Source organism: Bos taurus, chromosome 22, assembly GCF_002263795.3.
Source record: "Bos taurus isolate L1 Dominette 01449 registration number 42190680 breed Hereford chromosome 22, ARS-UCD2.0, whole genome shotgun sequence".
Lineage (NCBI taxonomy): Eukaryota > Metazoa > Chordata > Mammalia > Artiodactyla > Bovidae > Bos > Bos taurus.
The window spans coordinates 43,179,000-43,192,637 of NC_037349.1; the positions used below are offsets into that span (position 1 = coordinate 43,179,000).

Genomic DNA, 13,638 nt, shown 5'->3' on the forward strand with positions numbered 1-13,638 from the left:
TCATGCCATGCAGAACACTGGAAATACTTTGGAACTTTTGACTCAGGGCCACAAGGAAGACATGATAATGAGAAGAATCTATTTTTCTCTGTATTAGCCGAGTTTCATTATAATAGCTTGTGTAGGATGAGCTCACTGCATGTGCCAGACGCCAGACTGAGGCCTCCACACCCACCATAGGACCTCACCCTGAAGGCCCACTTTGCAGGGAGTACCGTTATAATGCTGATAAATGAAGGACAGGAGTCCCTCACCAAAGGTTCACAGCCAGAGTGAGAGGAGGAGCAGGACTAGGACCCAGCTTCGCATAGGACCCTTCATGCTGGATTACAGGAGACAGCTATTATCAGTCACTGAGCACTGACTTATGGGCTTGTTCTCTATTTTGTTAATGGTTTTAGTGCAGTTTAATTTCATGGGTGTTGTCTTTTTTATTGGGGGGGCCATGCAGCATCTCAGTTCCCTGACCAGGGATTGAACCTGCACCCCCTACATTGAGGGCAAAAAGTCTTAACCCGTGGATAACCAGGAAAAACCTAGAACTGCCTTTGACTACAAAAGACTTTTCTAAAGGTTTTCACCAGGCAGAACCGAAGAAGGACTGTTACATCTGCCAAGAGACGACACGTTCTGGAACAAAAATGAAAAACTGACCTTGGTGGGATCAGGTGGCAGCGAGGCCTCCACCACGTAAGGGCTTCCGGGCACAGGATGTCCGTCATAGGTCAAGTCGATGGCATACAGCCCTTCCTCCCGTGGGATGAACTTGGCTGTGCTGCCCTCCCGGCCTGCCATGGGTGCCACCAGACACGGCACGACCTTCCTTGAGGGGCTCAGGATCGTCACGTCCAGCTTCCCCTGGCCTCCTGCTCCCCTGGTGTCCACGGCGAACTCCTGGTCCTTCCCAACTTCGACTCCTGCAAAGAGAAACAAGCCAGAAGGATGAGCTGACCCTGCAGGAAAAACACTGCTGAGAGCAGACATGGTTCCTTGGACACGGAATGTTTTCTCAGCTTCTGCAACAAACGGTTGACTCAGGATGAGAGGCAAGACTGAATAAGGATAATCAGCATTCTAGCCTCAATAATAACCAGTACAAGAACATGAAGTAACCATTGATGATAATGACAGCCATCATGCACTGAATGCATTTTCTATACCAGGCATGCGGATAGCATATCATCTCTCTTAATTTTCATCACAACCCTGCAGTGTATGTATTAGCAACCAAAGAATTTAACAGATAGGGAAACTGAGCCTTGGGGGACAGGGGGTGTGAAGTGAGTCATCTGAGGTACCTATCTCACAGACCACAAAGCTGGGACACTGATCTAAATTGACTTGACCCATGATCTGCAGTAAGTTATAACCTGATACTGTTGCCGCTTCTCTGCCTACTTTCATTATTAACTTTGCATCAAAACACTCCCAGAAGCCAATGTTTTATTTACTGGTTCTTGGCAGCAAATTCCTTTCTACAGCCAAAGAAGGCAGAAGTCACAGAGCTGGCCAACGCAGAGGCACTGAAGCAAGTCCTGAGAAGTGACTCTCTGTACTGTGCTGATACTTGAAAAGTATTTGCAAAGCAGGGCCACAGAACACCCATGTGTTCCACTTGACAATAACAAGGAAGGGACTTTGCATCAAAACAAAAGCACTGGGAGCCCAGGGCCTCTAGCACAACCCATGGAAGTCCTGACTGGGGCAATACAGGGCACGCCAAGATGAATGGTGTCAAGCCACAAACAAAGAGGCCTCAGAGATCCACATCCCAAAGACTCTTTCTAATTGGCTTCGTTCTCATCCTAGTCTGAGTCAAAATCCTCAGTGTCTTGGAGAAAGGAGTACCAAGGGGACACGTGAAGGATTAGACAGTGGCTGCTCCCCAGGGACAAAAGCCAGCATCAAGCTCTTGCTTCAGAGGCCCTGGATCTGGGAGCTAGCCTCACTCACAACTTGTACATTTGGGTCACAGCACCCTGAAAGTGCTCACCAAGGGTTCCCCCAAAATCCAGAGAAACCCTCATAAGCACAAGAATGCTGTCCTATGGGTGTATACACAGCCCCATGTGACCCCGAAACTAGGAAAACACATGCCACTGAAATGCAGCCAGGCTGTGGCTACGCCGAAAAAAGGATCGAGGTATGAATGTTCTTCAAGATACACTGATGGCAAAAAGGGAAGCTGAAGACATGCGAGTATCTCAGGGCAACTTTAGTGCGCAGTAAATTTTGCTAAACATTTTCTGTTGGCAGTTAAGTATGTACAGATGCATCAGGTGGCCAAAGTATTGGAGTTTCAGCTTTAGCATCAGTCCTTCCAATGAACACCCAGGACTCATCTCCTTTAGGATGGACTGGTTGGATCTCCTTGCAGTCCAAGGGACTCTCAAGAGTCTTCTCCAACACCACACTTCAAAGCATCAATTCTTCGGCACTCAGCTTTCTTCACAGTCCAACTCTCACATCCATACATGACTACTGGAAAAACCATAGCCTTGACTAGACGGACCTTTGTTGGCAAAGTAATGTCTCTGCTTTTCAATATGCTGTCTAGGTTGGTCACAACTTTCCTTCCAAGGAGGAAGCGTCTTTTAATTTCATGGCTGCAGTCACCATCTGCAGTGATTTTGGAGCCCAGAAAAATAAAGTCAGCCACGGTTTCCACTGTTTGCCCATCTATTTGCCATGAAGTGATGGGACCAGATGCCATGATCTTCGTTTTCTGAATGTTGAGCTTTAAGCCAACTTTTTCACTCTCCTCTTTCACTTTCATCAAGAGGCTGTTTAGTTTCTCTTCACTTTCTGCCATAAGGGTGGTGTCATCTGCATATCTGAGGTTATTGCTATTTCTCCCAGCAATCTTGATTCCAGCTTGTGCTTCATCCAGCCCAGAGTTTCTCATGATGTACTCTGTGATCATGTGTTAAACTAGAGAAGCTAAGTGAGCAGCATATCAGTGCCTCTATTATGCTATTCTCTTTACTTTATTATTGATTCATTCAGTTGTTTCATTACGTGAAATGAGCTTGTACTAATAAGATCCCTAACAAACTAAAGGATCATCTGGATGGGAATAGGGAGATGCATCATAGTTGTGGTTTCTGAGTGCCTGGGCATTGGTTTTTACGCTCGACTGTTGACCCTAAGGTAGATTCAGCGATCAAAAACAGTTGGTACAATAGACATTTAGCGGAAAGCGGCATGCCTCCAATTCTCCTTGTCATAAAAACCTTCCCTGTGAGGCCAGCAGTTACTGAGGGCTGCCTCTGAGTCAGCTCCTAAATTACTGGCTCGTTTAATTCTCACAATAGGCCTGTGAGTCTTCTTCCCCGACCTCCACTGAACAAAGGAGGAAAGGGAGGCTTAGTGAGGTGAAGGGACAGGCAGGGTCACAGAGCTACTCCACAGCACGGCCCTAATTCAATCTCGAAGTCTGCCTGACTGCAGAGTCTCATACGGCAAAATTTGCTCCTCTGCGAATTGTCTTTGAAGGGACTCTGACTGCTCTTCAATGACCCGTCTCCCCCTCCACTCTTGACACACTTACTGTTTTCCAGTCCATTAATTTTTATCCTGCTCAGATCCAGCGGAGCAGCCACACCCACAGTGAATGGGCTCTTAGGGATAGGGTCACCACCGTATGTAACCAGAACCTGCATGTTGCCCTGGAACAAGAGAGAAAACCAAGGACACACATGGGTACCAACAGACTCACTCGATGTTTCAACCTGCCTTCCAGGATTTTCATTCTTCCCAGAAATGCAGGGTATATAACCCCAGTAGATTTAGAAGGTGTCTCAGATATATCTAAGTTTTTAGCCCCATGGCAAGAATGACATAGAAATCAGACAAAAAAAAAAAAGCAACTCTCAACAAGAGGGACAGCTTCAAGAGCACACCACTGAGGTATGCTTTTAAGCATTTCCTCAATTCCATCTGAAAACGGTGCTAAGAGGTGGTCACCATTTTTCCAGGCAATAAAACTACAACTCAGGGAGATGAAGTCACTTGTCCTAAGTGTGAGCCAGGCCTCACACCTGTGGCAGCTGAACCTGAGTCCCAGATGCTCTGCCACACAAGCTCCTCATCGAACACACACCCAGCCCGGCCACGGGCAAGGCAGGGGTTGACTGGGGGCCTCTAACTGAACAAAATCTTTCTTTCCCATGGCCTGGGATTTCAGGCCACTACGCTGCAAAAACGAATTTGCAAGAGTTCGCCTGGAGCTGTTCTAAGACCCCCTGCACAGTATGGAAACTCCCACATCGATGTCAAGGAGAGAAGAGTTGCCAGTGAGAAGGCGGACTGTGCCTATGAGTTCAGCAGGCCCCCCGCCAGCAGCACTGTGGCCGAGGAGGCACGGCCAGTCCCGGCCCACTCACGGCTGGCTTCCTCTTGCCACGGTCGGCTGAGTGCCTCCATCCACACCAAGGCCCCATGAAAACCCACAGCTGTCTCAGCGGATTAAGGTGTCCTCACCTCAAACGTCTGGGTATCACGTAAGAGGATGTGGGAGGGGAAGGAGCAAGGGGGAATCGCCAGAGGGCTCGCTGGAATTCAGCCCCCGCTGAAAGCTGTCACGGATGGAGTTTTAAAAGGGTGTAGCTTTTGACCTATGGAATATTTTCTTATATTCCTTTTGTAATAAAGAAGCAGGGAAAAGCCAAGATAAAAATGAGGTGCTTCTATGAAGGAGGGAGTATTGACTTTCTAGGATGGATTCTGCACAAAACCACTGGGTTCCCTGCCCCACGAGTGTCACATCTCAAGGCTTCCCTGGTGGTCCAGTGGCTAAGTCTCTGCGCTCCCAATGCAAGGGGCCCTGGGTTTGATCCTTGGTCAAGGAACTAGATCCCCATATGCCTCAACTAAGAGTTCTCAGTTGCAATAAGGATCCTGCATGCCACGACTAGGGATTCCCTGGGGGCTCAGTGGTAAAGAATCCACCTGCCAATGCAGGAGACGTGGGTCCCATCCCTGGGTTGGTAAGATCCCCTGGAGAAGGAAATGGCAACTCACTCCAGTGTTCTTGCTTGGGACATCCCATGGATAGAGGACCCTCACGGGCTACAGTCTACAGCGTCACAGAGTCAAACACGACTTTGTGACTAAACAACGAAGACCCAGCACAACCAAAAATGAATAAGTAAATAAAATATATACACATATATTACTAATATTATTAGTAATGCCATATTACTAATAGAGCACTGGGTCCAAAAGTCCTTTCTGAGGGGGCAAGTCAAAACCTGAGGCTGCCCTGACATCTGCTACTTAGCCACTTTCCAGCAGCTCAGCCGAAACCCAACAAGGCTTATAGATACAGGATCAAGGGTCTCAGAATGTTTTTAGAAGAACTTATGATCTTGTGATCTTGACCAGTGAGCGTGGCCATGTACCTTCTCCTCAGGAATGTGGAGAACTGAAAACAAAGATGCTATCGAGCTGGTGTCGCCAGTGCTGAGGCTTCCATCAGCCCTGATAAGCATCAGCAGGAAAACAATGACCTACATAGCACTGAGGTCCTAATGAGAAAACGGCATTCACCTACGAGAGCTTCCCTTTTACCATTACTAATAATGAACCCTCTTGAGGACAGAAAGAAACCATAGAGACAGGGCAATGGTAGTTCCAAAGTCCTTTCTGGGGGTGCAAGTCAAAACCTGTCCTGATGTCGGCAACTTAATTTCTAGCAGCTCTGCCGAAACACAAAAAGGTATATAGACACAGGATCTGAAAGAAGCAGACATGGAGATGAAAGGCCACACAAGAACCTGCCCTAGAGAACCTCGCACCGCCAGGGAGGTTTTCATAGAAAAGATTCCATCTCCAAGGATGTGTAGCCCCCACTGCACGGGGACACCCACACCATTCCCTCATCCTCACTGCACCCCTCATTCTGCCCCACTGCACTCCAGCGAGGTCCTCACTGACAAGGCCCGGGGTAGGAGTGATGCTTCTTAAACAGTGCTTTGGCAGAAAACATTGCCCTTCCTCTCTTACAAATGGCATTTCTCGTATAGGCGGGGCTCTGCTTCAGGAATGAAGGGGGAGTTCCCTGGTGGTCCAGTGGCTAAGAGTTCACGCTTCCACTGCAGTGGGTGTGGGTTCACCCCCTGGTTGGGGAACAAAGATACTGCATGTCACACGGTGTGGTCAAAAAATAATAATCATTGTCAAAAATTGTTTTAAAAAATGAAGGATTCTCAGAGGTTTGGAGTGACTGTTTGAAACACTATGCAGAAGTAGCATAATCTAGTTTTTTCTACAGGAGTACATGCTCCACAGACCCTAGAGGTGTAGGCATGAATCAAAACAACATTTTAAACAAGTAGGCATAAATTCATATGGAGAGGTAGATTTGTAGGCCCTTCTTGTCTAGAACAAACAGCAAAGCACGTGGCATGACAAAATCCTGTCTGTATTCCTCTATTTTGTAAAAGGGAATAATTTAGAGCTTGAAGGACTGCTTCAGGATTGAGGGACTAAAAGCTCTTTGAGAAAGACCCCACTGTACCCCCTTGTAAAAAAAGGGTGAGGTAAGGCAAAAAGACCAGCAAGGATAAACAGAGGTGTGGCGATTCTTTCCCCCTGAGTAACTAACAAAAGACTCAAAGGCAGCTGGTAAGGAGGGGACAATGTCTATGAGAGAGAGGCAGACACTAGGTCCAATTTCAAGAGCTCAGCATTTCTCTGCTAAAACCCAGAATGGAGGCGGGAAATTGGGGTGAGGAGGGACGGCAAGCTTCCTGCCGGTCCTTGGGGAAGCCTCCTGGCCCTCCTGGTAGAACCAGCCAGGCTTTGTGTCAGCATTCCTAGAGAGGTTCATAAGGAAAGGGTGAATCTCTTCTCTCACATAGGAGCACGGATCTGAGCTGAGATTATCCCCTGGTGTCCAAAGTGACCCAGCCCAGCCAGGCAGGGCCCTACCTGCTGGGTGGGTGTGTATTTAACGGTGTGAGAGTAGTCATAGTTATCGATGATATCCAGATCCTTCACGGCGTCGCCAGGGCCAGGGCTGCTGAACTGCACGTTGAGCGGGGCCTTTCCAGCCCCCTTGGTGTACACAGTGAAGTGGGTGGGTTTCCCGTTTTCCACACCTGGGAGGAGACAGTGAAGTGAGGAGACAGGCTCAGCTGGAGGAGTTTCACTTTTAGAACTAGTCTGACAGGTTCATCAACAGCAGCTTCCAGAAGGCAGGAGGTGGAGACAGGGGCTGGCACTCAGCCACGCCAGCAGCTCAGCTGAGCACAGCCTCTGCTGAACTGAAGCCCAGACAGAGCGCCTGCTCTAGGGGAGGCAGGTCACTTCCGGCCCTGGGCCCACTGCTTCCAGGGTGAACTCGCGCACACGCCCTCTTACCTGCTTTGCTGAGCCCTGGGCCTTCTGCCTTCACTTTGCTGGCATCGTGGGAAGGGTCGACCTTGACTCTGAAAGGGCTGGTGGGGATTTCCTGTAGCAGAGATACAGTCTCAGGAGGAAAGTCCCTGAAGCCATTGCCTGAGCTTAAACTTCTGCCCAAAGCAAAGAGGGAGACCTCAGCACTTCCAGTCTAGCGGGTGGTGAGTAACTTCTAAGTAATGATCGGTCAAGTCGTTACATGCTAGCATCAGGTAAGGGCCATCAGTGGTCACTCATGAATCCCTGGATCCCTGACCTCACAGTTAAAGGTCCTGAGTGTCCATAAACCACCCTGAAAACTCTGAGCCTTTAATACCAAATGCTGAGTACTTTTAGGATGCAGAAACACTAACAAGAATAAAACCTCAAACAATAATACATGGGATCAGAGGAAGGAAATGTCCTTCAAGGACAGCAGAGAGCTAGGGTTAGAGGAATGCAAGGAACTGATTAGCAAGGCACTGACTGTAATGCTTCCAAAAGAATCCTGCAGGGACTTCCCTGTGGTCCAGTGATTAAGATTCTATGCTTCCACTGCAGGGGGCAATGGCTTTGCTCCCTGGTCGGGCAACTATGATGCCAAATGTCAAGTTTCCTGGCAAAATATTTTTAAAAATATAATAAATCTGATGTTAGAAAAAAAAAAAAAAACACCTTATACTATAAAGGCAGGACAGGTCAAATGGATGAAGCCAACTCAAGACCAATATTTGAGGCACGGAGCTTTCTCCTGAGGTCCCTATGTTTATGTAAGATGCATCTGAATCATCAAGATTCCATGGTTCCTAAAACGGGTACTGCTCCTCCTGGTCTTCATTATCACATGTAAATATGAACCCTACTTGAAACTTCTAAACACTTCCTATTAAGGCTGAGGCCAAGGTCATTGTTTCAAAGACAATGAAGTAGAACACAATCTAGAAATTCATTACATTTCATTCAAAAACTAGATGATAGTTTATAAAAATCTAACTTCTTTCCAGAGCCTGGCTTTCAACCACTGACTGACTATGCATCCCTACTTTCATTAGAAAGTGGTAACATTTTAGTTTTGGGTGTTGTTATTCCTTCTTGGTTTTAAGCAACCAGAGAGAAAAACTATTGGGCACAGTTCTCAAGATACTTTCTCTGTTGCTAAAAAAAAAAAAAGGAAATATACACACACAGGTGGCCAGAAAGAACCCATGCCCACACACCTGAGAGGCAAAGAGAACTTTGATGGTGTATCGCCCGGCAGCAGGAGGCACATATTTGACAGTAAATGTATCATTGGCGTTGTGAATAATGTCAAAATCCACGTCTTCCTCCTCGTCACTTAACACCCGGGCATCACATTTAATGCCAACGCTGACATCACCTGGAACAGACCAGCCTATTAGCACTGATTTACAAGAAACAGCACGTCCCATGTAATCACTTCCAGCTCAAGCTCACACCCCAGAAAAGCAGCTGGGAACTTTCCAGTAAGTGACCTGAGAAAGGGATGGTATTCAAATCAGGGTTTTGGAGCAGGAACGGAGGATTAGCAAAGATCTCACCACCGAACTGACTCAGACACTCATTAGATGAACAATCATCTATTCAGGTGGACTGTTTCTCAGTTCAAAGTTCATTGCCCTTGAAACGTTACAAAGAGAACTTCTTTCCCAAGAAGCAACAAGGAGCGCACTGGGTAGAAACCCCTTTCACCTTCGCCAGCCTCAGTACAGTCCACGGTGAAGTGAGTAGGCTCGTGTGCCTTCAGTCCACTTCTCTCCACTCCTGGCCCAAACACTTTGACCTTCTGGGGATGGCTACCCTGTCCGATGCTGACCTAGAGAGGACAGGGACAAAAGCTGTAATCAAGTTCTGCTCCATGAGGACCCAGTAAAGACACCATCAGTTGTTAGAACGTTATACGTGGGGGCAATCGACAGCACCCGGCCCTTTTGGCCACGCCATCTTCCAAGGCACACCAAGCATGGTGTTTCCATGTATCTGCATTGACCATCAAGCATGGAGTCCAGACCTGCCTCAGGACCGGGCTTTTTCATACCACGACCAGGATTCCACTTCATAACCTACCCGGTAAGGGCTGTGCGGGATGTTGACACCTCCCCAGACCACGGCAATGGTGTGCTTGATGGCCTTAACTGGGGTGTATGAGCAGGCGTAGGTGCCATCCATCCGGCTCTTCATCTGGATGTCAATAGGCTGGCCGTCCCCGTCCTGCAGAAGAGCAGGGGCCAAGTACAGAGCTGGCTCTCACACTGTCTCCATCAAACAGGGTCATGGGTCTTCCCAAATCACCACTCACTCATCCAACCAAATTTCACGGAGCGCCTACGATGGGCCATGTTCTCAATACAGTGAACACAAGTGATAAAACACTATGTGCATTTATTATCTTTAATTGCTAACAACAAACGGTCTCCCAAAGGAAAGCCGTGGTCACTCAGTGCTTCTTAACTGTGAGTCCTGCCTTCAAATCCTGGGGCCAAAATTCAATTAAATGAGAGAAACATATTTGCTACACTCTTGTTTACAAACCCTCCCATCACAGCCACACTACAGGACATTTACGGGGAGATCTGAAACAGACAAGCCTGATTTCCACAGAACACAAATCATAAAGATGAGAAAAGCACCCTGCTTTACATATTAGAATCCCCTTTAGTCCTCACATAAACCCTTTGAGATAAATAATCATTTTTGCAACGTGTGAATGAGGAAACTGAAGATCCAAGGGACTGGTCACTCGCTGTTATATGTATCCCGTTACCTGACAATTACCTGCACAGGTGGCAGGTCGAAACTTACCTGAGCAAATATCTTTAAGGGAGCTTTTCCGGCATCCTTAGGATCCACGGTGAACTCAGCCAGGTTGTTGACAATGCATCCGGATTTCTCCAAACCTGGCCCGTATGCTTGCACCTGGGGCAAAGGGTTAATAGTGACTCCCTGTCTTTGTAATGCGCTAACTACACTATCAGAAGACGGGCGCCCAGGGAAGGGGGAGAGAGGAAACGACGTCTGGCTTCACAGTACAGTGTCCTCTACACATGAACTTTCAAGTTGTGAACTTTCAAAGATGGGAATATGCGTGCCAGCCCCTGTATGTCATCTGTTGTAAGGTACTACTGCACCTTTCAAGGTGCTGTACTGTATGATTAAAACTGTCTATTTTTTGTGTTTGTTTTTTATGTACATATTTGTATGAAAAGTATTATAAATCTATTACAGTACGTACATACATGAATGCTCAGTCGTGTCCAACTCTTTGCAACCCCATGGACTGTGGCCCACCAGGCTCCTCTGTCCATGGGATTCTCCAGGCAAGAATAATGGAGTGGGTTGCCATGCCCTCCTCCAGGGGATCCTCCTGACACAGGAATCGAACCTGCTTCTCTTGCGTCTCTTGCATTGGAAGGCAGATTCTTTACCACTGTGCCACCCGGGTAGCCCTACTACAGTACAGTACCATAGAGCTGATTGTGTTAGTGAGGCACCCAGGATAACATCCTTCGACTTAGGAAAGTGCTCTAAGAACAGAACTCATTCGTATATAAGAGACTTACTGTACCTACATAACAGGATGGTTATGGTAGTTAAAATGCTACGTAACCTGGAACTTGGAGTAGGAAGTGGCAACCCACTCCAGTATTCTTGCCTAGAGAATTCCATTGACAGAGGAGCCTGGTGGGCTACAGTCCACGGGGGCGCAAAGAGTCAGACACGACTGAGCGACTGAACACACACACACACACGCAACCTAGAACTTAAAAACATGCAGGAGAAGAACTGTAAAACCTGGCCCCACACCAGCCCATGCTCCCTGTATTAATGTGTGCAGTAACCAGTGCACAGACCTCCAGCTGTGCTCAGTTTCAACGCTCCTGCTTGGAGGGGGTTCAGAGCCTTTCCCACTGACAACATCCCAACAGCCTGCAGCCCCCAGAGAGCAAAGAACCAGCAGCTGGACAAAGAGGAGCAGCTACCAGGCTGGACTGATGTCAGCCTACGGTCAGCTGTCCATGTGGGCCAAAAACAGCACACGTGGGGGGTGGGGGTGCCGCTGAAAGCCCAGCTGGCTCAGACTTCATGCTTATCAGCCTGCAAAACGATTCAGAGAAGCTCCTGAAGACACTGCAAACACGGCTCCAACTGAAGAGAAAGGGAGCTGGGGGTAAAAATTAACAAGTCTTTATCTAAGGAGCACCTTGAGATAACACCTATAGAAAGTGGTGAAACTGAAATGGGATGCTTGGGGTACAAGAAAAATAGTAGCTTATGGAGCCCCCTCTGTGGGCCAGGCACTATGCTAATAAGAGCAGGTTTTGTTCATGTTACCTCCTTGAATCATGCCAGAAACTGTAGGAAGTAGCCACTGGAATCGTTCCCATTTTATAGAGGACGATACAGAAGCCAGAGAGGTAAGTTACTTGCCACATGTTAGAGGTACTTGTTTTTCAGTCACTAAATCACGTCCAACTCTTTGCGACCCCATGGACTGTAGCCTGTCAGGTTCCTCTGTCCATGAGATTTCCCAGGCAAGAATACTGGAGTGGATTACTATTTCCTTCTCCTAGGGATCTGCCCAATCCAGGGATCGAACCCACATTTCCTGCACGGCAGGTAGATTCTTTACTACTGAACCACCTGGGAAGGCCGCCAAGAGGTACTACCAGGCTTCTAATTCAGGTCTTTTCCGAAACTTCCTAAGCTTTAAAAGGCTCTTCTCTGTGATTTCTTCACATGCTACACAAGGAAACTCTGTGGGCACAGGAAAGGATGCCAGGAGCCAGAGGAGAGGGGATACAAACACGACACACTGACTCACCAGGTCCGGGTTGTAGTCTCCCGAGGCCGGGTGGATGTAGGCCATGAAGGGACTGTCCTTGATGTCCTCATCGTCGCACATGATGTGAACGGCATATTCGCCCGGCTCCTTGGGCCAGTACTTGACATCACATGACCCGTCATTCTGGTCGTCATATTCAATCTTCGCCTGGGAGGGGCCTTCAATGGCAAACCCTGGGGACGGGGTGGGAAGACCCTCTGGTTACAAGGTATCTAGTCTGGGTTATTACCAACCCATTCCTTCTGCCTCCCTGAAAACCAAGTGCTAGCCAGAAGATTGATATCTGCTAGGGTCCCTTTCCCACAAAATCAAGCTTACTAAGTCTTCAAAAGAGATGGAAGGTTGGATTTAACATATTTTTTTTAAACATCATTGAACGGAAAGGTCAACCAGCAGATCTTTCTGTTGGCAATATGGTAACACGAGCCAAAAACCTTAAAACAATACCCACCCATTGCCCCCACCAAATGCACTTCTGGGTTTTTATCTGAAGGAAATAACCAAGGATGTGTGTAAACAGTCAGATACAAGGATATATATTCAGCATTGTTTTTATAGCAAAACTCTTCAGCTATTTTGCTGAAGGGCCTAACAGTAGTTATATCCACGCCTTGGATTTCCATAGATGCCATGGGAAATTGAGACAAGTCCTATATTCGCCTGAGGCAGAAAGACATAAAGATACTTCTGCAGCAGATCAACATTTGTATGCCTATGTACAGGAATAAAGTCTAGAAGGATATACTGAAAGGTCTAATACTGCTTCTAGTCTATAAGGATATACTAAGATGTTTATCATTTCTCTAAACAGAAAAATTAAATCTGATTTCCTAATTTTTCCTCTTTGCTTATTTCTATTTGTTAACCTAGGCATCATTAAACTGTTGAACCAGATCTGACCCAATGCATGTTTTTGTAAATAAGGAACACAACCACACCCCTTCACTTACGCATTATCTATGGTCGCTATCAGGCTACAATGACAGTCACATAGTTGTGACAGAGAGAATATGACCTTCAATACGGAAATATTTGCTATCTGTTCCTTAACAGGGAGAGGTGCCGACCCTTGTTCTAAAATGATCAAATCTACATCAGATGCTTACTTAAAATACATTCAACTATGCTCCAAAGAGTATTCACTTTCCAAATTTCTAATGTCAGCAAACTTCATTCATTCATCTAAACTAAGGATCAGTCAATAATATATCCTCCATGTGTCAACTATTTTCCAGGTACTGTTTTAGGCACAACATCCACAGGCAGCCTTTGCCCTCATGGTCTAGCGAATGCATGAATGCTGGTGCCAGAGGCAGAGGACAAGCAGAACATGGGAACTGCAATTCATCAGGAGTGTCCAGAGATGGTCTTGGGTGGTCAGGAGGCTAGGAGGC

At 47.1% G+C, this 13,638-nt stretch overlaps 1 protein-coding gene across 7 annotated transcripts in view; it reads right to left on the minus strand.

Annotated features, from left to right (window-relative positions):
• The window catches only part of FLNB (filamin B), a 139,821-nt gene that overhangs the window by 46,813 nt on the left and 79,370 nt on the right, over positions 1–13,638 (minus strand). For all 7 annotated transcript variants that reach the window (NM_001191460.3, XM_005222908.5, XM_005222907.5 and 4 more), the window contains exons 12-20: positions 12,224–12,417; positions 10,204–10,317; positions 9,469–9,612; positions 9,094–9,217; positions 8,601–8,761; positions 7,366–7,456; positions 6,934–7,103; positions 3,551–3,668; positions 655–917 (exon numbers count right to left, since the gene is read on the minus strand). In NM_001191460.3, coding sequence (NP_001178389.1) covers positions 655–917; positions 3,551–3,668; positions 6,934–7,103; positions 7,366–7,456; positions 8,601–8,761; positions 9,094–9,217; positions 9,469–9,612; positions 10,204–10,317; positions 12,224–12,417 — 1,379 coding nt within the window. The remainder of the gene's footprint in view (positions 1–654; positions 918–3,550; positions 3,669–6,933; positions 7,104–7,365; positions 7,457–8,600; positions 8,762–9,093; positions 9,218–9,468; positions 9,613–10,203; positions 10,318–12,223; positions 12,418–13,638) is intronic.